Raw genomic sequence first — 17,500 nt, forward strand, 5'->3', positions numbered from 1 at the left:
ACACACACACACACACACACACACACGCGCGCGCAAGCATGCATGCACGCACCCACACACACACCACCACCAATGGTGGTGTGTGCGTGTACAAGAGGTGGGACTCTATATCCTATTAAAAAGTCATGGAAGTTGAACTGATCGCTTTCTAACCTTTTCTCTCTCTGTTTGCCTGTGTGTGTGTGTGTGTGTGTGTGTGTGTTTGTGTGTGTGTGTGTGTGTGTGTGTGTGTGTGCATGCATGCATGCCTGCGTGTTATCTCCTAGGTCCTGTGGCACCTGGACATCTTCCGCAGAAGCTTTCGACAGCTGACCACACACAAGTGCATGGAGGACTCGTGCATCTTCTGCGCTCTGAAGGTAAAAACCCTCTCCAGTCTCCACTCTGGGCTCTAAGGCTATGTGTCCATCCATATACGCGGAGGTTTGCCCGCCAGCCCGCCTCGCTCCCCCAAAATCGTACGCTTGTGGGAGGGCTCAATGTTTGTTCCTTGCTGCACCGGACTGGGTGAACAACACGGTGGGCTGTCCTCCACGGTTTGGAGTGGGGAAAAAACATGGCGACGAATTCTGCACTTTCTCTTCCTACATGAAAACCACTTGGGGAATTGTGTTTCTGATTACATTTCATGCCTACAGTAGGCCATGCTGTGTGTCCCCGTGCCTTTGTTTTGGCTTTAAAACCGTTTGTTTAAAAGATCAGATAGGAGTTTGGGAGGCACGCGGCGCGGGCGTCATTTGCATAAAGTTGGGAATCCTGAACTTCATGCAAACTGTCAGGCGGGCGGTGCACGCTCCCCACTCGTGGACCTCCCCGCCTGCCCCACAATGCATTGCGCAGCTGTCTCCAATACACAATGAATGGGAGGCGTGTAAATCCCAGCGTTGGTGGACACATACCGTCATGGCTCTGAAGGTAAAAACCATCTCCACTCTGGGCTCCAATGGCTCAGCTAAAGCAGCGGCCATTGCTGTAGCGTTTCTGCACTGGACTTCCCAGAGATCGCCTGTCAATCAAACTGTGTGGGCGGGACTGTGAGGTGACTGACTTTTCCTTGGATTTTCTTGTTGATGGAGTTAAGTTTCTGTACAGTAGGTGGCACTCTCCGACAGACCCGGTACCGGGTCCACCCATCCCCCCCCCCACCCCACCCCAGGTCCAAAAATATGAGATGGAAGATGGTCTATTCATAGAAGATATGACTGTTATACTGTTTTGGGGTCTTCAACTTTCAGAATCCATAAACCAATTGCATGTTGTCTAAACTACGTCCTATTACAAAATATTTTAACAATAAAATCGTACAAATATAAACTTAAGAGCAAGTTATGATCAAAAGATCTGGGATACTTTTCTTGTCAGTCTACAATTACATGCTTCGTATCGCTGGAAACGAGAAATTCCGAGCTTTCCAATGACCCCAAACGCACCACGATTGGAGCGATACCACATCCACTATTTCTGGGGAAATGTAGCAGTCAAACTTCACATTAAAGTCACACTGACATAAATATACGTTCTTGCCAAAATATTTCACCAAGGCTTATTTAATTTGGCCAAAAAACGATTTTATGTTTCTACCGTAACTTTTATGTCATAGGCAATCGTCAGGGGTGTTTCTCCACCCATTTCCAGTCACGACAGACTGAAGCTCTATGGTAGGAGCTTTGGCTCTTCGTCGCCATCTGTCGGCTGTATCAAAGTACTGACACCAATGAGCCTTATGCCATTCTGTTCCTCTGACTGAGACGAAGTTGAGGATAGGTTACTTAGCACTGAGGACCCTTACACTCCATTAATTTGCCTGTATAGCACGGAGCTCTTATATGAATGATCAATATTCATTCTGTTTGTTACTATTTCAATGTTTTGGGGAAATCTATTTTGTAGCATGCCTATATGGAAATAATGTTTTGAAGTAAAACTCCCAGTAAAGAGTAAAGTAAACATAGTCAAAACGTTGTCTGACTAAATCTTTATAAATTGTATCATAAATGTTTTATTTTAGTGTACAGTTACAGTTGTAGTCAAAGAGTAGGAGAAAACATTCAGTTGCATTATACATGGGGTCTTGGTTATAATGGTGATGGTATTGCCTCTGAAATTTAGACGAGCAGATATACTAGGCGAGGATGAAAATCATATTTTTTCATTTATTGCATCTCTACATGTATTTACTCTGGAATGGTAATAAGAAGGAAATTGAGTGTAACGAGTCGACAATTCAGTCTGATATCAGGCTAAATAGATAGAGGTTTACTTGAATGGATTCATATTCCTTCTTACCTAGCAAAGGAGACAAGAAAGATTCATAATAGTCCTCAGCTATTCCTGGTTCATTTTGGGTACGTTATTTTAGGCGTTTTTTCCCTAGTGCTCGGGCTTAACAGGTTATAATGCAGACATTTCCACAGTTGAACCCCTGTGAATCTGTGTATCTGTCTACATGGTTAAACCGTCCATTCACCAGTCTGTTGATGTCTGCCTGTCTGTGTCTATGGCTTGTCTATGGATGTTTCCCATCAAAGTCCTACCAGACAGCAGGTGTTTAGAACAGCAAAGGTCAAAGATGTCATGCATTGGCTATAGGTTGAATGGCTGTGATGTTACAGTATCTCTCTCTCTCTCTCTCTCTCTCAGTCTGTGTAGCACGTGTAAATGCTGTGCTGCTATGAAGCTCAGATAATCACCGTCTCTCTCCCGGCCATTTGTTGCATCGATGATGATAAATACGTGCCTAAGTGAAGCAAAGCATTGGGTGTAATGTGCTGTGGTGTACTAGTGTGTCCGTGTGTGTGTGTGTGTGTGTGTGTGTGTGTGTGTGTGTGTGTGTGTGCGTGTGCGCGCGCGTGTGTGTGTGTGTGTGTGTGTGTGTCCATGCGTGTGTGTGTGTGTGTGTGTCCATGCGTGCGTGTGTGTGTGTGTGTGTGTGTGTGTGTGTGTGTCCATGCGTGCGTGTGTGTGTGTGTGTGTGTGCGTGCGTGTGTGTGTGTGTCTGTGTGTGTGTGTGTGTGTAACAGTGTCGATGTGTGTGTTCTACACACTGTTCTGTCTCCAGCGCTCCTCTGTAATTAATTGGCTGACTGAAAGTGCTGAGCTAGCAGAGCCCACGCTGGCATGCTATGCGTGCGCGCGCCTCACACACCTACGCACGCACACAAATCTCGCTTGTATATACCTCACACCATGTTGGGTTATTGCACACGTGCACCTTCAAACAAACACACACACACACACACACACACACACACACACACACACACACACGTACGTACTGTATACGTACGTACTGTAGGTATCTACTAGTGATGCGCGGGTCAGGGTTTTTTAAGGCCCGCACCAACCCAACCCGTCATTAGAGCCAGTCTGCACATAATGTGAAAATGCCATGTATCTTACATATTTAATATGAAATGTTCTTGTTGTTGTTTTGTATGTGTTCTTATTATGCAAAACCAATAAAGAGAATTATAAAAAAAAGAAAAGAAAAAAAAAAGCCAAACCCAACCCATCCAGCAGCCCAGCCACTGCCAATTTAATGTAATATGTGCTCTCCAAGGTGTCCAAACTCTGCCCCCCCCCCCCCCCCCCCCATCTCTCTTTTTTTCTCTGTGTCTCTCTCACACACACACACACACACACACACACACACACACACACACACACACACACACACACACACACACACACACACACACACACACACACACACACACAGTTTTACTGCTCTGGATGCGTTGCGCCATGCGGCTGCTTCTTTCATGACGTTAGGCGTTCTTTCTGCTTCTTCGGTGTTACAAACTCTAAATAGCTACTGTATTATATCGGTCTTTCTTCAATTAACCAAGGTCTTCAAAAGGAGGTAGCAGGTAGGCCTAGGCTACAGAAACAGTTCTTATTCTTTCCCATTTCTTTTGATTACCTCATGCGCTCTCAATTGGTCACGTTGCAGTAAAGTTGATAGTCTGTTAACAGGAAATCTGCAGTGAATTTGTTTTCGACACTTCAAATAATAATTACAGTGAATAATCTGTAAATGTTTGTTTTAAGGACCCATAGGCTACCTCATTGAATCGTTTCTTTACTCCACCATGTAGGCTATAGTAGAGAGTGCAGCAGGTGCCAGCTTCACTCGCAGACTTGCCGTGTCTGTCTGACTGTGTGCGTGCGTGTGACACCGGTGGCCGTTAGGGTAACTGCTGACGTCAGGCTGACGGCCCCTGCACACCAACATTTCCGTCTTCAATTGGTCGATTTCGAAATGCCCCTCCTTCCCTCGCTGCAGTCTGTCGCTTGCCATCTTGTAAAGCATGCTGGGATACCTGGCATCAGGACATCGCAAGCGACAAGACGAGAGGAGGGGCCAAAACCCAAATAGACCAATTGAAGACGGAAATACAGCAAGGCAGCCAACCAAGCTGCAGCAGCGGGGCAGGGCTTGACAGGGCGAGTGCGAGTACCAGGGGCGGACTGCATAATCGGGCACGTCGGGCAAATGCCCGGTGGCCTGGCCTGGCCTAGCCTGGTAAACCGCCCGTCACGTGAACTCACATTTCATTTGGTTCTCCGTGACGGTCTGGACCCGCACAGGCAGTTTAAGATTATTGGTCGAGCCATGCCATTGCCGGGCCGACGAATCAGCGGCGGCCGTAGGCGGGCAGGCTCGTCTGGGCAAGTAGTGGGTACATGGTCTTTGTAGTTCTTTTCACTCGTCAACATCGCGGAAGTGACAGGCAGTCTGAATGAAATTGAATGTAATGTTCCCAATTCTATGTATTAAATTCTAAAAAACGACCCTCAACATTTGGGAAGGCTAAGCCACACAACTAGTTCGTTATAATCTAACTAAATGCTTCGAAGGTGACTTTACGACCGCGAGGACTCAATCAATGAATACCACGGAGATCATCCACAGGCACCTTCCGCGATCTGATTGGTTGAAGTTAACACCCACCAGCGGTGATAGACAGATGGGTCATCCAATCACCTGCCAAGTAGCTTGGACAAAGTGCCCGCCTCCGTCAGCGGGTCTGGTGACTTCAAACCCAGATCGACTGGTTTAGTGAAACCTATGTGGAGCTATACCGTCCATCTGGCAGCGTCAGGTTAGGCCTGGCCTGGCCTGCAAAAAAAAGAAAAAATCAGGCCAGGCCAGGCCACTCACTGAACAGCAGGCCAGGTGCCGCCTACTGGTTTACTAGTGGTTTTATTACTTTATTCAGGGTTAAAGTGGGTGCATCTCATTGTAAAATTGGACTTGGCCCAAATTGGGCTTCAAACGGCCCAAATCGGGCTTCAAACGGCCCAAATCTGGCTTTAAACGACCCAAATTGGGCTTCAAACGGCCCAAATCTGGCTTCAAACGGCCCAAATTGGGCTTCAAACAGCCCAAATTGAGCTTCAAACGGCCCAAATTTCAAACGGCGCCTGCTTGGTATCTAATGCCCAGCCTGAATTATGATCCCAGTCCGCCCCTGGCGAGTACATGCAAGTTGATCGCATTCGGTGTGTAGGGGGTCTGATGCTCGCGCTGGTGCGCGTGCTTGTGCTGTGTCAGCGCGAGCGATCAGCCAGCAGCCAAAACAGTGACGGCATATCTGCTTGTTACGTATGTTAGCTGATATATAATTTGCAAACGGCAACCTGGCCAATCTGTCAGCCTGGAGGGCGGAGTCAGGATAGATTAACAGAGGTTATTGTAGCGAGTGTTGCAGCCTGTTCTTGTGCCTCTTCTCTTCAGAGTGTGACATCCGTTGGATTTTCCATGAAACCACATCCCGGGTCCTTCTCATAGAAATGAGCCCACAGTCTCTTAGAGGCAACGGAGAACGTCGGGGATGGTATATATTTTTTTACTTACGTTAGATCCCATTCACGCAATAAAAAAGCTTAATGCATGTAAATTGCATCACAATTCTTACATTATCAGGCCTTTAAGCAATAAAAGTATTACACACCAAGAAAAATCCAAATCCCCAAATTAGATGACCAAATAGGTAAATGAGGAATTAATTGGGGCATCCAGTATTCACTTTTGTATTATTTTTTGTCAAAGACAAGTGTGTGGAATGCATCTATCATGCAGCAGATGAAGGTGGCTGCCTTCGTAGTAAGCAGAAGTTCAGATCCTGCCTGTGGCGATCCCTCTAGAAATCACTGCAACACTTTATCTCTCTCAACAGTAAAACCACTCACGCGCACGCACACACGCACGCACGCACGCACGCACGCACACGCACACACACACACACACACACACACACACACACACACACACACACCGCAAGGAATAAGAAGAGAGAGGGAGCAGAAGGAAAGAGGAGAACATGAGAGAGAGGGAGAGAGAAAGATGAATGAATGGTATAGTTGGTGGAGATAGCTCCTGCCTTCACACACACACACACACACACACACACACACACACACACACACACACACACACACACACACACACACACACACACACATACACACACACACACACACACACACCTCCCTCTCTCTTACTCTGCTTCATCCCTCCTCCTCTCCTCCCTCTCTCTGTAGGGTATATTCCCCCTCCATTCTCCTTGGCGCATTGCTGCAGTCAGCACAGCCACCATAACACACACGTACAGACACACACACACACACACACACACACAGACACACACACACACACGCACGCATGCATGCACATTCTCTCGCCCTATTCTCTCTAACTCCCTATCCCCTTTCTCTCTCACACACACACACACACACACACACACACACACACACAGCCCCCCGTCAGGACGACTGCATTACCTTTCCCATTGCCAACCCTCAATCTGCAAACACACACGCGCGCGCGCACACACACATGCACACACACACACACACACGCACGCATGCACACACACTGCTAATAGCCTAATTGTCTTATAAAATGTTCACTCTGATTCACAGCCATCCTGGTAGCCTGCTTGCAAAATGTCAAGCATGCTGGCTGAAATCTTTAAATGTAAGGCTAAATTTTGACAAACAGATAAAGCGGAAAATAAAGCCACCTACAGACACAGGGAAAAGTAGAACTGTTTACTTGTTGTGAATTTATACAGTTCACATCGTGGGTGGAAGTTTGCTATCATCATTAACTTGATTTGAACCTGATCTCAGGTACATTTTTTGTGGCTAAGGTCGAATTGAGGTTAAAGGAACAAAAATGAAAATTTAATTAAATTAATTAAATGAATATTCAGTCATTATCTACTGATGGAAGGCCAGGTGACATTTTTTTAGTTCACAAAACAGTCCTGAGTTTCACAGCAAAACACCGTTGCAGCATTCTCCTAAAAAATTTAAGTGATGGTGACCAACACTCAAATGTAAAATAATAATAAAAAGAAATAAACTAAAATTACCGTAAGTTTGAATAAATAAAATAAAATAAATAATAATAAAATTGATCCATACTGCTCGTCTGGCGTAATCCAAGTCTCCACAAACCCTGAGATGCCAAGTTGACTTGAGATCTCAGGTAGTAGATAATGACTGCATTTTCATTTCTGGGTGAACTGTTTCTTTAAAGTCCCTGGAAACCAGAAATATTTTTTTATTATTTAGCATTTTGAGTTCATCACATCACAGGAACCTATGTTAATAAGCCACCAGCCAAATTTGAACGATGATGAACGTCGCAAAGTATATAAATTTAGGTTTGACAGTCATCGCAAAAGTCATGAGAATCAATTAGATTTTAGAGTGTATTTTCTCCCGCGGACTGTGTGGGCGTGTCCCGTCTGCAGCAGGTCTCCTCCGAGAGAGAGAGAGAGAAGGAGAGAGAGAGAGAAGGAAAGAGAGATGGAGTGTGTGTGTGTGTGTGTGTGTGTGTGTGTGTGTGTGTTCGCGCTTTGCTCGGCGCATAGCCTACTGACAGAGAGGAAGAGATCTCTGCCGCTGCGAGTGCACAGCGTTACTGTGTGTGTGTCAGTGTGTGTGTGCGCACCTGCGTGCATGCGTGTGTGTGATTCGATTAAATCTTATGACGTGATAAGATCATGCATTTTAGCACCGCGCGCACCGCTCTCTTCAATGAGGAAATGGAAATCCAGACCTTGTAGAAAAGTGTCGATTTTTGGGATTAGGGTTGAAAGTAATGTCAACTACTTTCTGAGGCACACAATTACTCATATAAGACCCTAAATTTAATAGTTAGAAGGTTTTTGTGGATTTTGGTTTCCAGGGACTTTAAGCAAAACAGGGATTGGCTAATGTGCAGGTGAGGTAATCAGTAGAAGAGGTTAATTCTGCCTTCAAATGAAAGTCGTGAACTCGTGTTTACGAGACCGGAAGCATGTTGTGTCCACGAGTCACGACATGCTTGGCATTCAAGTGATCGTGAACATGCGCAGTTGACTAGAAGCCACTGAGGCTAACAAAGCTAACACTAGCTAGCGAGCGGCTATCTATGTTAATGCAAGAAATGCAAATAAGGCTTAATGACAGAGGGGGGAAATTAGACTGTTGAGAATATCAACATGTTCCTACACATATTATAAAATGACTATGAAAAGCTATTCACCTTATGTTCAGACGCGGGGGTGGGCCAAATTCTTCCGGGTCGTGTTAACACTTCCGGCGGTCACGGCGCCAAATATGAAAGAACGTCATGAAGAAGAGAGTTGTTTTTGTAGTGGACAGTGCAGGGCGTAAAACAAAGAATGACGTAAACGTAATTCCCTGGAATGCGAGACTTAACGAGCCAGTTAGATGGCATTGCATTCTTAGACATTGCCATTTGCTTTTATTTGGTATGTTACATACAATTGGCTAAATTATTAGTTAATTCAGAGTTAGATGATATTGGAGCTGCCGGCCTTTTTCTTTTTCTTTTTTTTTGCCGGAAGTCGTAACACGACCACACAACCGGGTCAAATGGCCGTGGCTACATAAGGTGAATACGGCTAAAATGACAATATATTTACTTTCCATCCATTACTTTCCAAGACACGTCACAAGTCGTGAACTTGAAGCGTTCAGAACATTTCCACTTGAAGATGAGCTGAACCCAGTTCACATACCTGGGTATTCAGTGCACCTATTTAATAATGTATGCAAAAAACAAATCCAAAATCGAATCTCTTTCGTTTTTCACACTTCACAGACTGAATGGTCTGGAGGCTTTTAGAGTCCAAGGAGTACACCGGGCCCAGGTGCACTCAATCAGCCTAATGACCCCAACCACCAGGCTCCTGCAAGACAGGGCCAGGAGAGGGTCGTCACATTTTATACCAGAACACTGTGTTAGTACAACTAATTACCCCCAAATTAGCTAATTTTATTAAGTACTAACACTTAATGACTACTAATTAACTATAGTTTAGGCTACTCAAACACAGTCTACCCCGGACATGTTATTTTACTCCTCCATCCTAAAACAGACCCGTTTTCATTAGTGCTGTCTGCACCGGCTGTGCCCTTGCAGGCTGTGACCTCTCTGTGTTTTTATGCCTCAAGTCTATTGTTTTTCTACCTACTGTATGCATTTAAAACACAACCTTTTAAACTCATTTCATGGGCTTTAATACCAGTTAACTAGCAGTATTTTGGGTTTATCTTAAAGGGATAGTTCGGTTTGTTTGAAGTGGGGTCCTATAAGGTACTTACATACGTACAGTCAGTGTTCTAGGTAAAGCACTCTGGACCAATCGCGCACCGTGTTTCAAGATCCAGCACTCTCAATGCATCAGGCTCAGAGCTGTTTCTCTGTAGCTTTGGGGGCCAGTTACTAAAACGTAACTTAGCCACCTAAACAAATCAATATCAGTGTACATGTACGCTCTATTTTGACATTTTTCAGCGCTTTACTTTACTTTACCGTCAAACAGCATTTTCTCTGCACCGCACAACTCAACCCGATCTCCAATTTTTTTTTTAATAGCAACGTTGCTATGTTACAATTTCGGCTCCGAAATTGTAAAATGGTAACGTACATTTCTACAGGGGTGGGCATGGTTTGGGCGTGGTTTACAGAGATTTTCTGTTTCTAACCCCTCCTCCTCCCCTAACCCTAACCCTAAGATCTCAGAACGTTACCATTTTACAATTTTCGAGCCGAAATTGTAACAGCAACGTTGGTCCAAAACGTTGCTATTTTACAATTTTCTGTGAGACTGTATATTCCTCCGCAAAACGGCTGCACAGCGCCGCAGGGCTGGATTACTCTGCTGATCTGCTCACCAACATCCGATACGTGCGTGCCGTTGTCTTGCTATGAAAAACATCACATTAATTTAAACTTTCTTGACTGTACAGAGGTACGTAAAATGGATTACCAGGCACCACTCTCCAATTCGCATATATACAATCCAGCAGTTAGTGAATGAAATGTCAATTCTAGATGTGAGTCACCTGTTATCCTGCAGTCGTCTTCCATTCAAATTGCATGGTTTTTTAGAGTTTGGTTACAGATTCACTTAATCTGTTTCCACTGCACTTATCACTTTTATCGATACAGCAACATTTCCACCTCCCTCAAGCGTCAAAACCTTTTTGCGATATTTGGAGTTTTTTTTTATCTGCAAATTGAAAATGTGCATTAAACAGGTGGATGGAAACCTACCTTGTAACTCCCACTATAAACCATCACAAGAATGCCCGCTCTAACATAGGGCTGGGCGATATGACGATATATTTCGTCTGGACGATAGAAAATGTATTTTGTCTCATATGATGCTCTATCGTTTATATCGTTGTGTTGCAAATCACACTCTTTACGGCAATATTGTCCGTTATTTGGATGACGCTGTGCTTTCTTCATTCTGTTTTCTGCATTTGCGCTGGGTTAAGTCCGCGTTTGATCCATATTTGCGTGTGTCCTCCTAACGTTAAACCTGGCAAAACATCTCCTCCCATCCTCTCATCATCCCAAGGAAATCCCTTGATAGTCCGGGAGCCAAAGGCTGTTTTTTTTATGAACCTTGTTTCGTCGGATAAAGTTTTTTTCTCTGCTGATTCTTGTAGTTTGGGGGTACCTATTCAAAATACAGGAGGGTGCCCGGTGAGCACCCTTGAGCATTTTTAGATATTAACCCCTAAAGTGCCAAAATCCCCTTAAAAATAGGGATTTATGAGATTTCATGCAAAATCCTCAAATCAAATTTGCTTTCTCCAATGTTTATTCATAAAGGAGGAATGAGGTAATGTATAATGTAGCTTATTTGATTCCCCCGCCATGTGCCCCCCCCTCCCCATCCCCAATAAAAACATGAAATTTGCAGAGGACTTTTAATCTGATAAATCAATCCTAGGTGTTGAAGCGATGCAGGTTTGCGCAAGTCAGACCCTTCTCCCCCACTCCTCTCTCTGGCACTGTGTGTGCGTGCGTGTGCGCACATGTGTGTGCGTGCATGTGCGCGTGCGTGCATGTTTCACCGGCTTTGAGCCGTGGCACTTTCTGTCTCCACTCTCAATTCCTTGTACAGCCAGGGGGAGAGGGGTCTAGGTGCACTGTTCAAATCCTGTGCACACATCTCGGCAGGGGAGTTTCTAGGGAGTGGCCTTGGCCACCCCAAAATCCTGAAGGTGCTGGCCAACAATACCGTCTTTCAGAGGCTGTAGCAGGCTCATTTTTAAGCTAGAGTGACGTTAGGCTAGATTTTGGCAAGGGAAAACCTTTCTACATCCTTCCTAAATGCCGCAATCAGTGCCACCCTTGCTTGAGTCTGTGCCCCACCTGGGCCACCCCACTCAAAATGGCTGGGACACTGCATCTCGGCTCACGCACATCTCGCCTCAAACAGACACACATGTCACTTATAGATGTGGCTGCGCTGCTTAAAGTGTCTTGGGGGTATGCGCGCATTGATGAGTTTTGTTGGGACTTTATGTTCACTGATGGCTGATAGTGGGCTCTCTGGAGTTCCGGTAAGACATTTCCAGAAAGCAGATGACCTGATGAGAGCCTTATGGATCAGATTGTGAGTCAGACCAGAACAGCCAAACTTTGGGTTTAGGTCTTGGTGAAACCAATGATGCTGATGCTGATGTCATACATCTGGGCTGAACGTGAGGGTGACTGGCTTCTCCATCTGACCACATTCCAGAAGATGCTTACCTACTACTTTGCAGCTGGCCATGTCAACCATGTCTGGTATGGCCTCTACTATCTTCGTTCCATGGAGAAGCTTCCTCCACAAAGGAATTTTCTCCAGGGGCAGCATGTGATGTGACACCTTAGTGGAATATGGAATGGCCTGTGGATCAACCAGTTCATAACTACTTTCGTGAGGTACGGCCACAGTGATGGAGGGATCATTGGAATAACCATGAAGCCAGAGGCAGTGAAGATCTGGGCCCTGAGCCACCACATATGCTGCAAGATTGAGTCAGACATGAAGCATATGGAAGATGATGAGACAGATACTAGAAAGGTTCATCTCTATCACAAGGAGGAGGCTAAAGCCATGGGTTAAGCAGATGCCAAAGTCATGGACAGGGCTGGACTTTGTCAGAAACTGGAAACCTGCCTCCATCCATTGGATCCTAACGAACATCCAGGGGCAAAAGCATCGTGAACATCAAGATCACCCCACCAGTGGCAGTGCCGTAATGATTGGGGAGGCAATGTTAGAAGATTTTGAGAGGACCTGGTCAGAGGGATTTTACAACACCATCTCAAACAAAGTAAAGACAATGACAACAACCAAATCAATCCAATTTGACAACTCCACAATTTATGACCTAAATGCCATCGATTCAAGGGTAATCACACTGTTGTTTAGGGAGGACGAGGACGGAATGCAAATTTGTAAAGTCTACACTGAAGAAGTCATTCCAAGTCAAAATCTCCAGGAGGAATGCCAGTGTCATTGATGGATCAGCCCTTCTTTGGACATCCACTGGCCAGCTGATGGCACCATAGCCGATTTCATCAAAAATGATAAGACACGGCTGAATTCATACCTATCAGACAGTGATGTGTACCTCCTCTTCGGCAGCTACTCTGATTACAGTACTGTATCAAGTCCATCACCCGAGATGTCACAGAGACAGGGCTCACCTAGAAACACCATCTCTTAGCTCTTATGTGAGGAACTGACCCAGGAAGGATCAGCTTTTCCATCTACAGAGGACAAGCAAACACAAGTTGGTGGTGACAGGGAGGAGCCATGTGACAGGGGAGGAGCCATGCCCCATTGAGATCAGGTTGGAAGAAAGAAGGAGCCAATATGATATAGAAAATCAACAGGAAGAAACTGACACCATCATTGTCCAAAAGGTCCTGAGGTGTGCTGGAGAAGCCCATCAAATCTCAGTGGTTTCTGATGACACAGATGTGTTCATCCTACTCCTTCACCATTACCATCAGGAAGGACTGGATACACCACACATTATTGAATCGCCCCACAAGGAAAGGGCAATAGTGGACATCAAGTCAACATTGGCCAAGCCTTCACAAATTGTGAAGAACCTTTTACCAGTCCATGCCATATTGGGATGTGACACTGTAGCGTCTTACTATGGGTTGGGAAAAGGCTCTGTCATCAAAGTCCTCAAAACTGTACGAACTATCTGCCATTAGCAATCTGGATGCACCGTTCCAACAGGTCCCCGACCAAGCCACTGCCTTCATCTCAGCCTGTTCTGGTATAAAGGAGAGCACAGACATGTCACACACAAGGCTACTTGTCTGGGAGGAAAAGAATGGGAAAGGACACATGTCTGCTCCAAACTTAGCTGCTCTACCGCCAGCGAATGAAGCATTCATTGAGAATGTTAAGAGGGCCCACTTTCAAGCAATATATTGAAATATCAATGTAAATCTGCCACTAGCATTGAACACTGAGGCATTTGGACGGAAAAAAAACATGCAACAGGTCACTGAGCCAAACCACTCTACTGGAAGATTGCAAACTTGTCCCAGACTACATTTTGGAGATGATACAGGTGTGGCTAAAACCCTTTTAACTCCAATAAGTGCAACTGTGGAGTGCCTGGTTTGCCATGCACAATGTTCTGTGCATGTTTCAGGGTAGGATGCACAATACCCAAATAGGCTTAACTACCATCAGGACCATCAGCAGCAAAATGTATCCTTCACAGCACACCTCCCAGTGTGTATCATCTACTCTGAATCTCTACATGCCAATGAGCAAAGGCTCAATGGATGTTCTCATCCAGCATGACCCCTATAGTCATAAACAGTTTGTTTTGCTGGCATGGCTTAAAAGGGTTAATATTATGTAATGTGGAATGAAATACATTGTACATGACCTCCTTTATGAATAGACATTGGAGAAAACAAATTAGATGCATTTGATTTGAGTATTTTGCATGAAATCCCATAAATCCCTATTTTTCTGGAATTTTGGCAATTAAGGGGTTAATATCTGAAAATGCTCAAGGGTACTCACCGGGCACCCTCCTGTATTTTGAATAGGTACCCCCAAACTACAAGAATCAGCAGAGAAAAAAACTTTATCCGACGAAGCGAGGTTCATCCCCATGGCTCCCGGACTATGAGGGCCAACAACAAAACTTCTATCGTTAGCTTTAGCTTTTAGCTTTCCCTGGGTGAGTTGTGTTGGTTGGATAACCGTGAAATCCCGGAGTGGAGTACTTTTGTTGAGTGTATTAGATCTTTCAACAGTAACTACAACTTCTTCAACGATAAATAAACAAACGGAAACCAGTATAAAAGAATGGTCTTTACTGAACGTTCTCAGTCATTACAGCATTTGCAGTAGTACTGTAACAGGCTTGCTGTCTAATCTTAAAGACCCTTGAAACCCAACATAAATGCATTTTGAGTTCATCACACCACAGGAACCTATGTTAATCAGCCACCAGCCAAATTCGAATGATGATGAACGTTGCAAAGTATATGAATTTAGGTTTGAAAGTCATGGAGAAATAAGCAAAATTCTCCCCTCTCGCTCCCTCTGGGATTGTGTGGGCATGTCCACATTGAACCTGTGTGTGCGCGTGCGTCCGTCCGTGCATGCGTGTGTGTTTGGCTCGCTGGCCTGACTGCTTCCTCAAATTCTGGACGAATCATGCGCGAGGCAGACCTCCACACTCTGCCATGGCCGGCCACATTCGGATAGAGTCCGCAAAGACGCAGCGCCACACACACACACACCCCGCGCTCCATTCGATAGAGAGAGACTGAGCAGGCTGCCGGCAGGTTCACGAAGGTTTTGTAGAACGGACCGAGCTTATGACGTGATAAGATTTTTCTTTTGAGCACGTCGGGCACTGCTCTCTTCAATGCGTAAGTGGAAATCCAGCCCTTTATTATTTAAAGCGATTTTGGGGGTTTGGGTTGAAACTAATGTCTCCTACTTTCTGAGGCACCCAATTACTCACATAAGACCCTAAATAACTGTAGAAGGTTTTTGTGGATTTTGGTTTCCAGGGACTTTAACACGTTAAGTGCCATAGCCGAGATAATTCGTCTTACATAATCCAACGCTTGAGTGCCAGAGCCGAGTTTACTCGTCTTACATAAACATTTTTTTTTTTTGACGGTGGGACATCAATCAACAACTTTTACATCTTCGAGATCACTATTGGAGCAAGAGAATGTGTATAATCTATTTTACCGACCCACTAAGTGTTGACAGTGCTCCCCCAGACGACCGAAATCAAAGAAAAAACTGCCGCGGGAGCAAGCCATTCAAGGAAATGGCGAGGCGATTTTACAGTAATCCATTTCAGACTTGTCTTGGCCGAGAGCGGCCGCGCGCAGGCAGCAGCACACAGAGAGCGGAGAGCGATTTGCAAAATAGATTATAGGTGAAACACACTTTGAAACACCTCAGAAAGGCCAGAATCAACATCTGCCCATCGCCCACGCATTCCCCGGCCCATCTTGACTCGCACAAGGAGCGTCCGCACGCAGGCAAGCAGGCAGGCAGGCACGCAGGCAGGCAGGCAGGCAGCAGCAACGCGCTTCTGACACGCCCGCTGTAAAGCCAGGAGGAAGGAGGAGAAGACACACGGAGGGAGGAGTTTGAATGAGAGGGGTGTTTCCTGTTGTTATGGAGGAAATTACTGTTCAAAACTATTGTTTAGAATGTCTGACGGTCTTACTGATGCCAAAAATGAATGGTTAAAGTGACTGTTTCACAAAAAGCCATTTATCTCTGAATAAATTTCCAGACGCTGAAACCATGCTGTACTCAACGGCTAATATCTACATAACTACTAACTCTGCAAACTAACTCTTTTAGACAGAGAAAGCACACATTCTATTAGTTATTTTTAGATGATTGGTGTTCATGAATTCTTAACAGAAAATAATCCTCGGCTGTTGTAAAATGAGCCAGAATCGTCAAAAACACCCCTGGCACAACTTACCTACAGGATTGAAAACATGACTGGCACTCAATGTGTTAACATTGTTCTTCTTCTATTGTTTTATTCTTCTTCTACTGAACATGTAGTGTAGGTAGTTTGACGTTGACTAAAGAAATACTGCCGCCTAGTGGCCGCTTTTAGATATGATTCCAAATTAGTGCTTAAATCAAACACATCAATAGCAAATGCTACATAAAACAAATACAACAGAGTGAACTGAACTGGTAACATGGAAATCCCGAAGTGGAGCATTTTTGTTCCTTTATAAACGAACTGAGAGAACTGGACTGAACTATAGGCTAAATAACTTTTATTCTACCCGTTTTGCTCTAATGTAATCTTTGAAAATCGTACTGGTGGTGTGGTTCAGTTTGTGTTTCATTCTACTGCCCTGCAACTAATTATTATTATTTGTGTTGTAAAGAATAGCCATGCTTATCTGTATTCTGAATGCATGTATCCTTTGTGAGGATTGACAACATTTTAACTGGTTTAACTGCTACATAAATAAATGGCCATGTGGTCATTTTATATAAACTATCAATTGAATTTACAGAAAATATGCTATATCATGATATATATCAGTATCGGGATATGAAATTACCTATATCGGGATATGAGATTTTGGTCATATTGCCCAGCCCTACTCTAACATGTCTTTTTTTCTGAAGGTTTTCTATCTTGGTCAGAAATAGTTGCTCAGTTTTGCTTTTTCCAGCTGCCTCACCGACCAAAATTAGGTCATTTTTATCCGTTGGCGATCCAGAGAAGGTCATCCATGCTTTCATCTCTCCCTCTTTAGATGCCTGCAACTCTCTCCACTCCAGCCTCAGTCAAAAGTCACTCTCACAGTCTCTGCTCCAACAACATGCAGTCACTTTTATACCCAAGATCTCATGACTTCTCCTCTATCATTTGTACACTAGTTGCATGTTAGTCTTTAGCTCAAACTGATTTTAACATTTGGATTACTGGCAAAAGGCTCCAATTCCAAAAGGCACAGATATCAGCAGTCACTCACCTTTTACCCCATGAGCTGGAGGATCATTGCTCTTGGTAGGGATTGTGTAGGATGGGGCAATACTACTACTACTACTATACCATCACCACCACCACCACCACCACCACTATACTACTACTACTACTACTACTATACTACCACCACCACCATCACCAC

The 17,500-nt window shown here is 44.7% G+C and overlaps 1 protein-coding gene across 1 annotated transcript in view; it reads left to right on the forward strand.

Moving 5' to 3' along the window:
* usp54b (ubiquitin specific peptidase 54b) overlaps nt 1-17,500 on the forward strand; it is a gene marked incomplete at both ends in the record, with an annotated part of 78,564 nt that overhangs the window by 6,589 nt on the left and 54,475 nt on the right. The window contains one exon of the mRNA XM_083635819.1: nt 267-359. Coding sequence (XP_083491945.1) covers nt 267-359 — 93 coding nt within the window. The remainder of the gene's footprint in view (nt 1-266; nt 360-17,500) is intronic.

Source organism: Poromitra crassiceps (genome assembly GCF_964638095.1).
Source record: "Poromitra crassiceps genome assembly, chromosome: 4".
Taxonomy (NCBI): Eukaryota; Metazoa; Chordata; class Actinopteri; order Beryciformes; family Melamphaidae; genus Poromitra; species Poromitra crassiceps.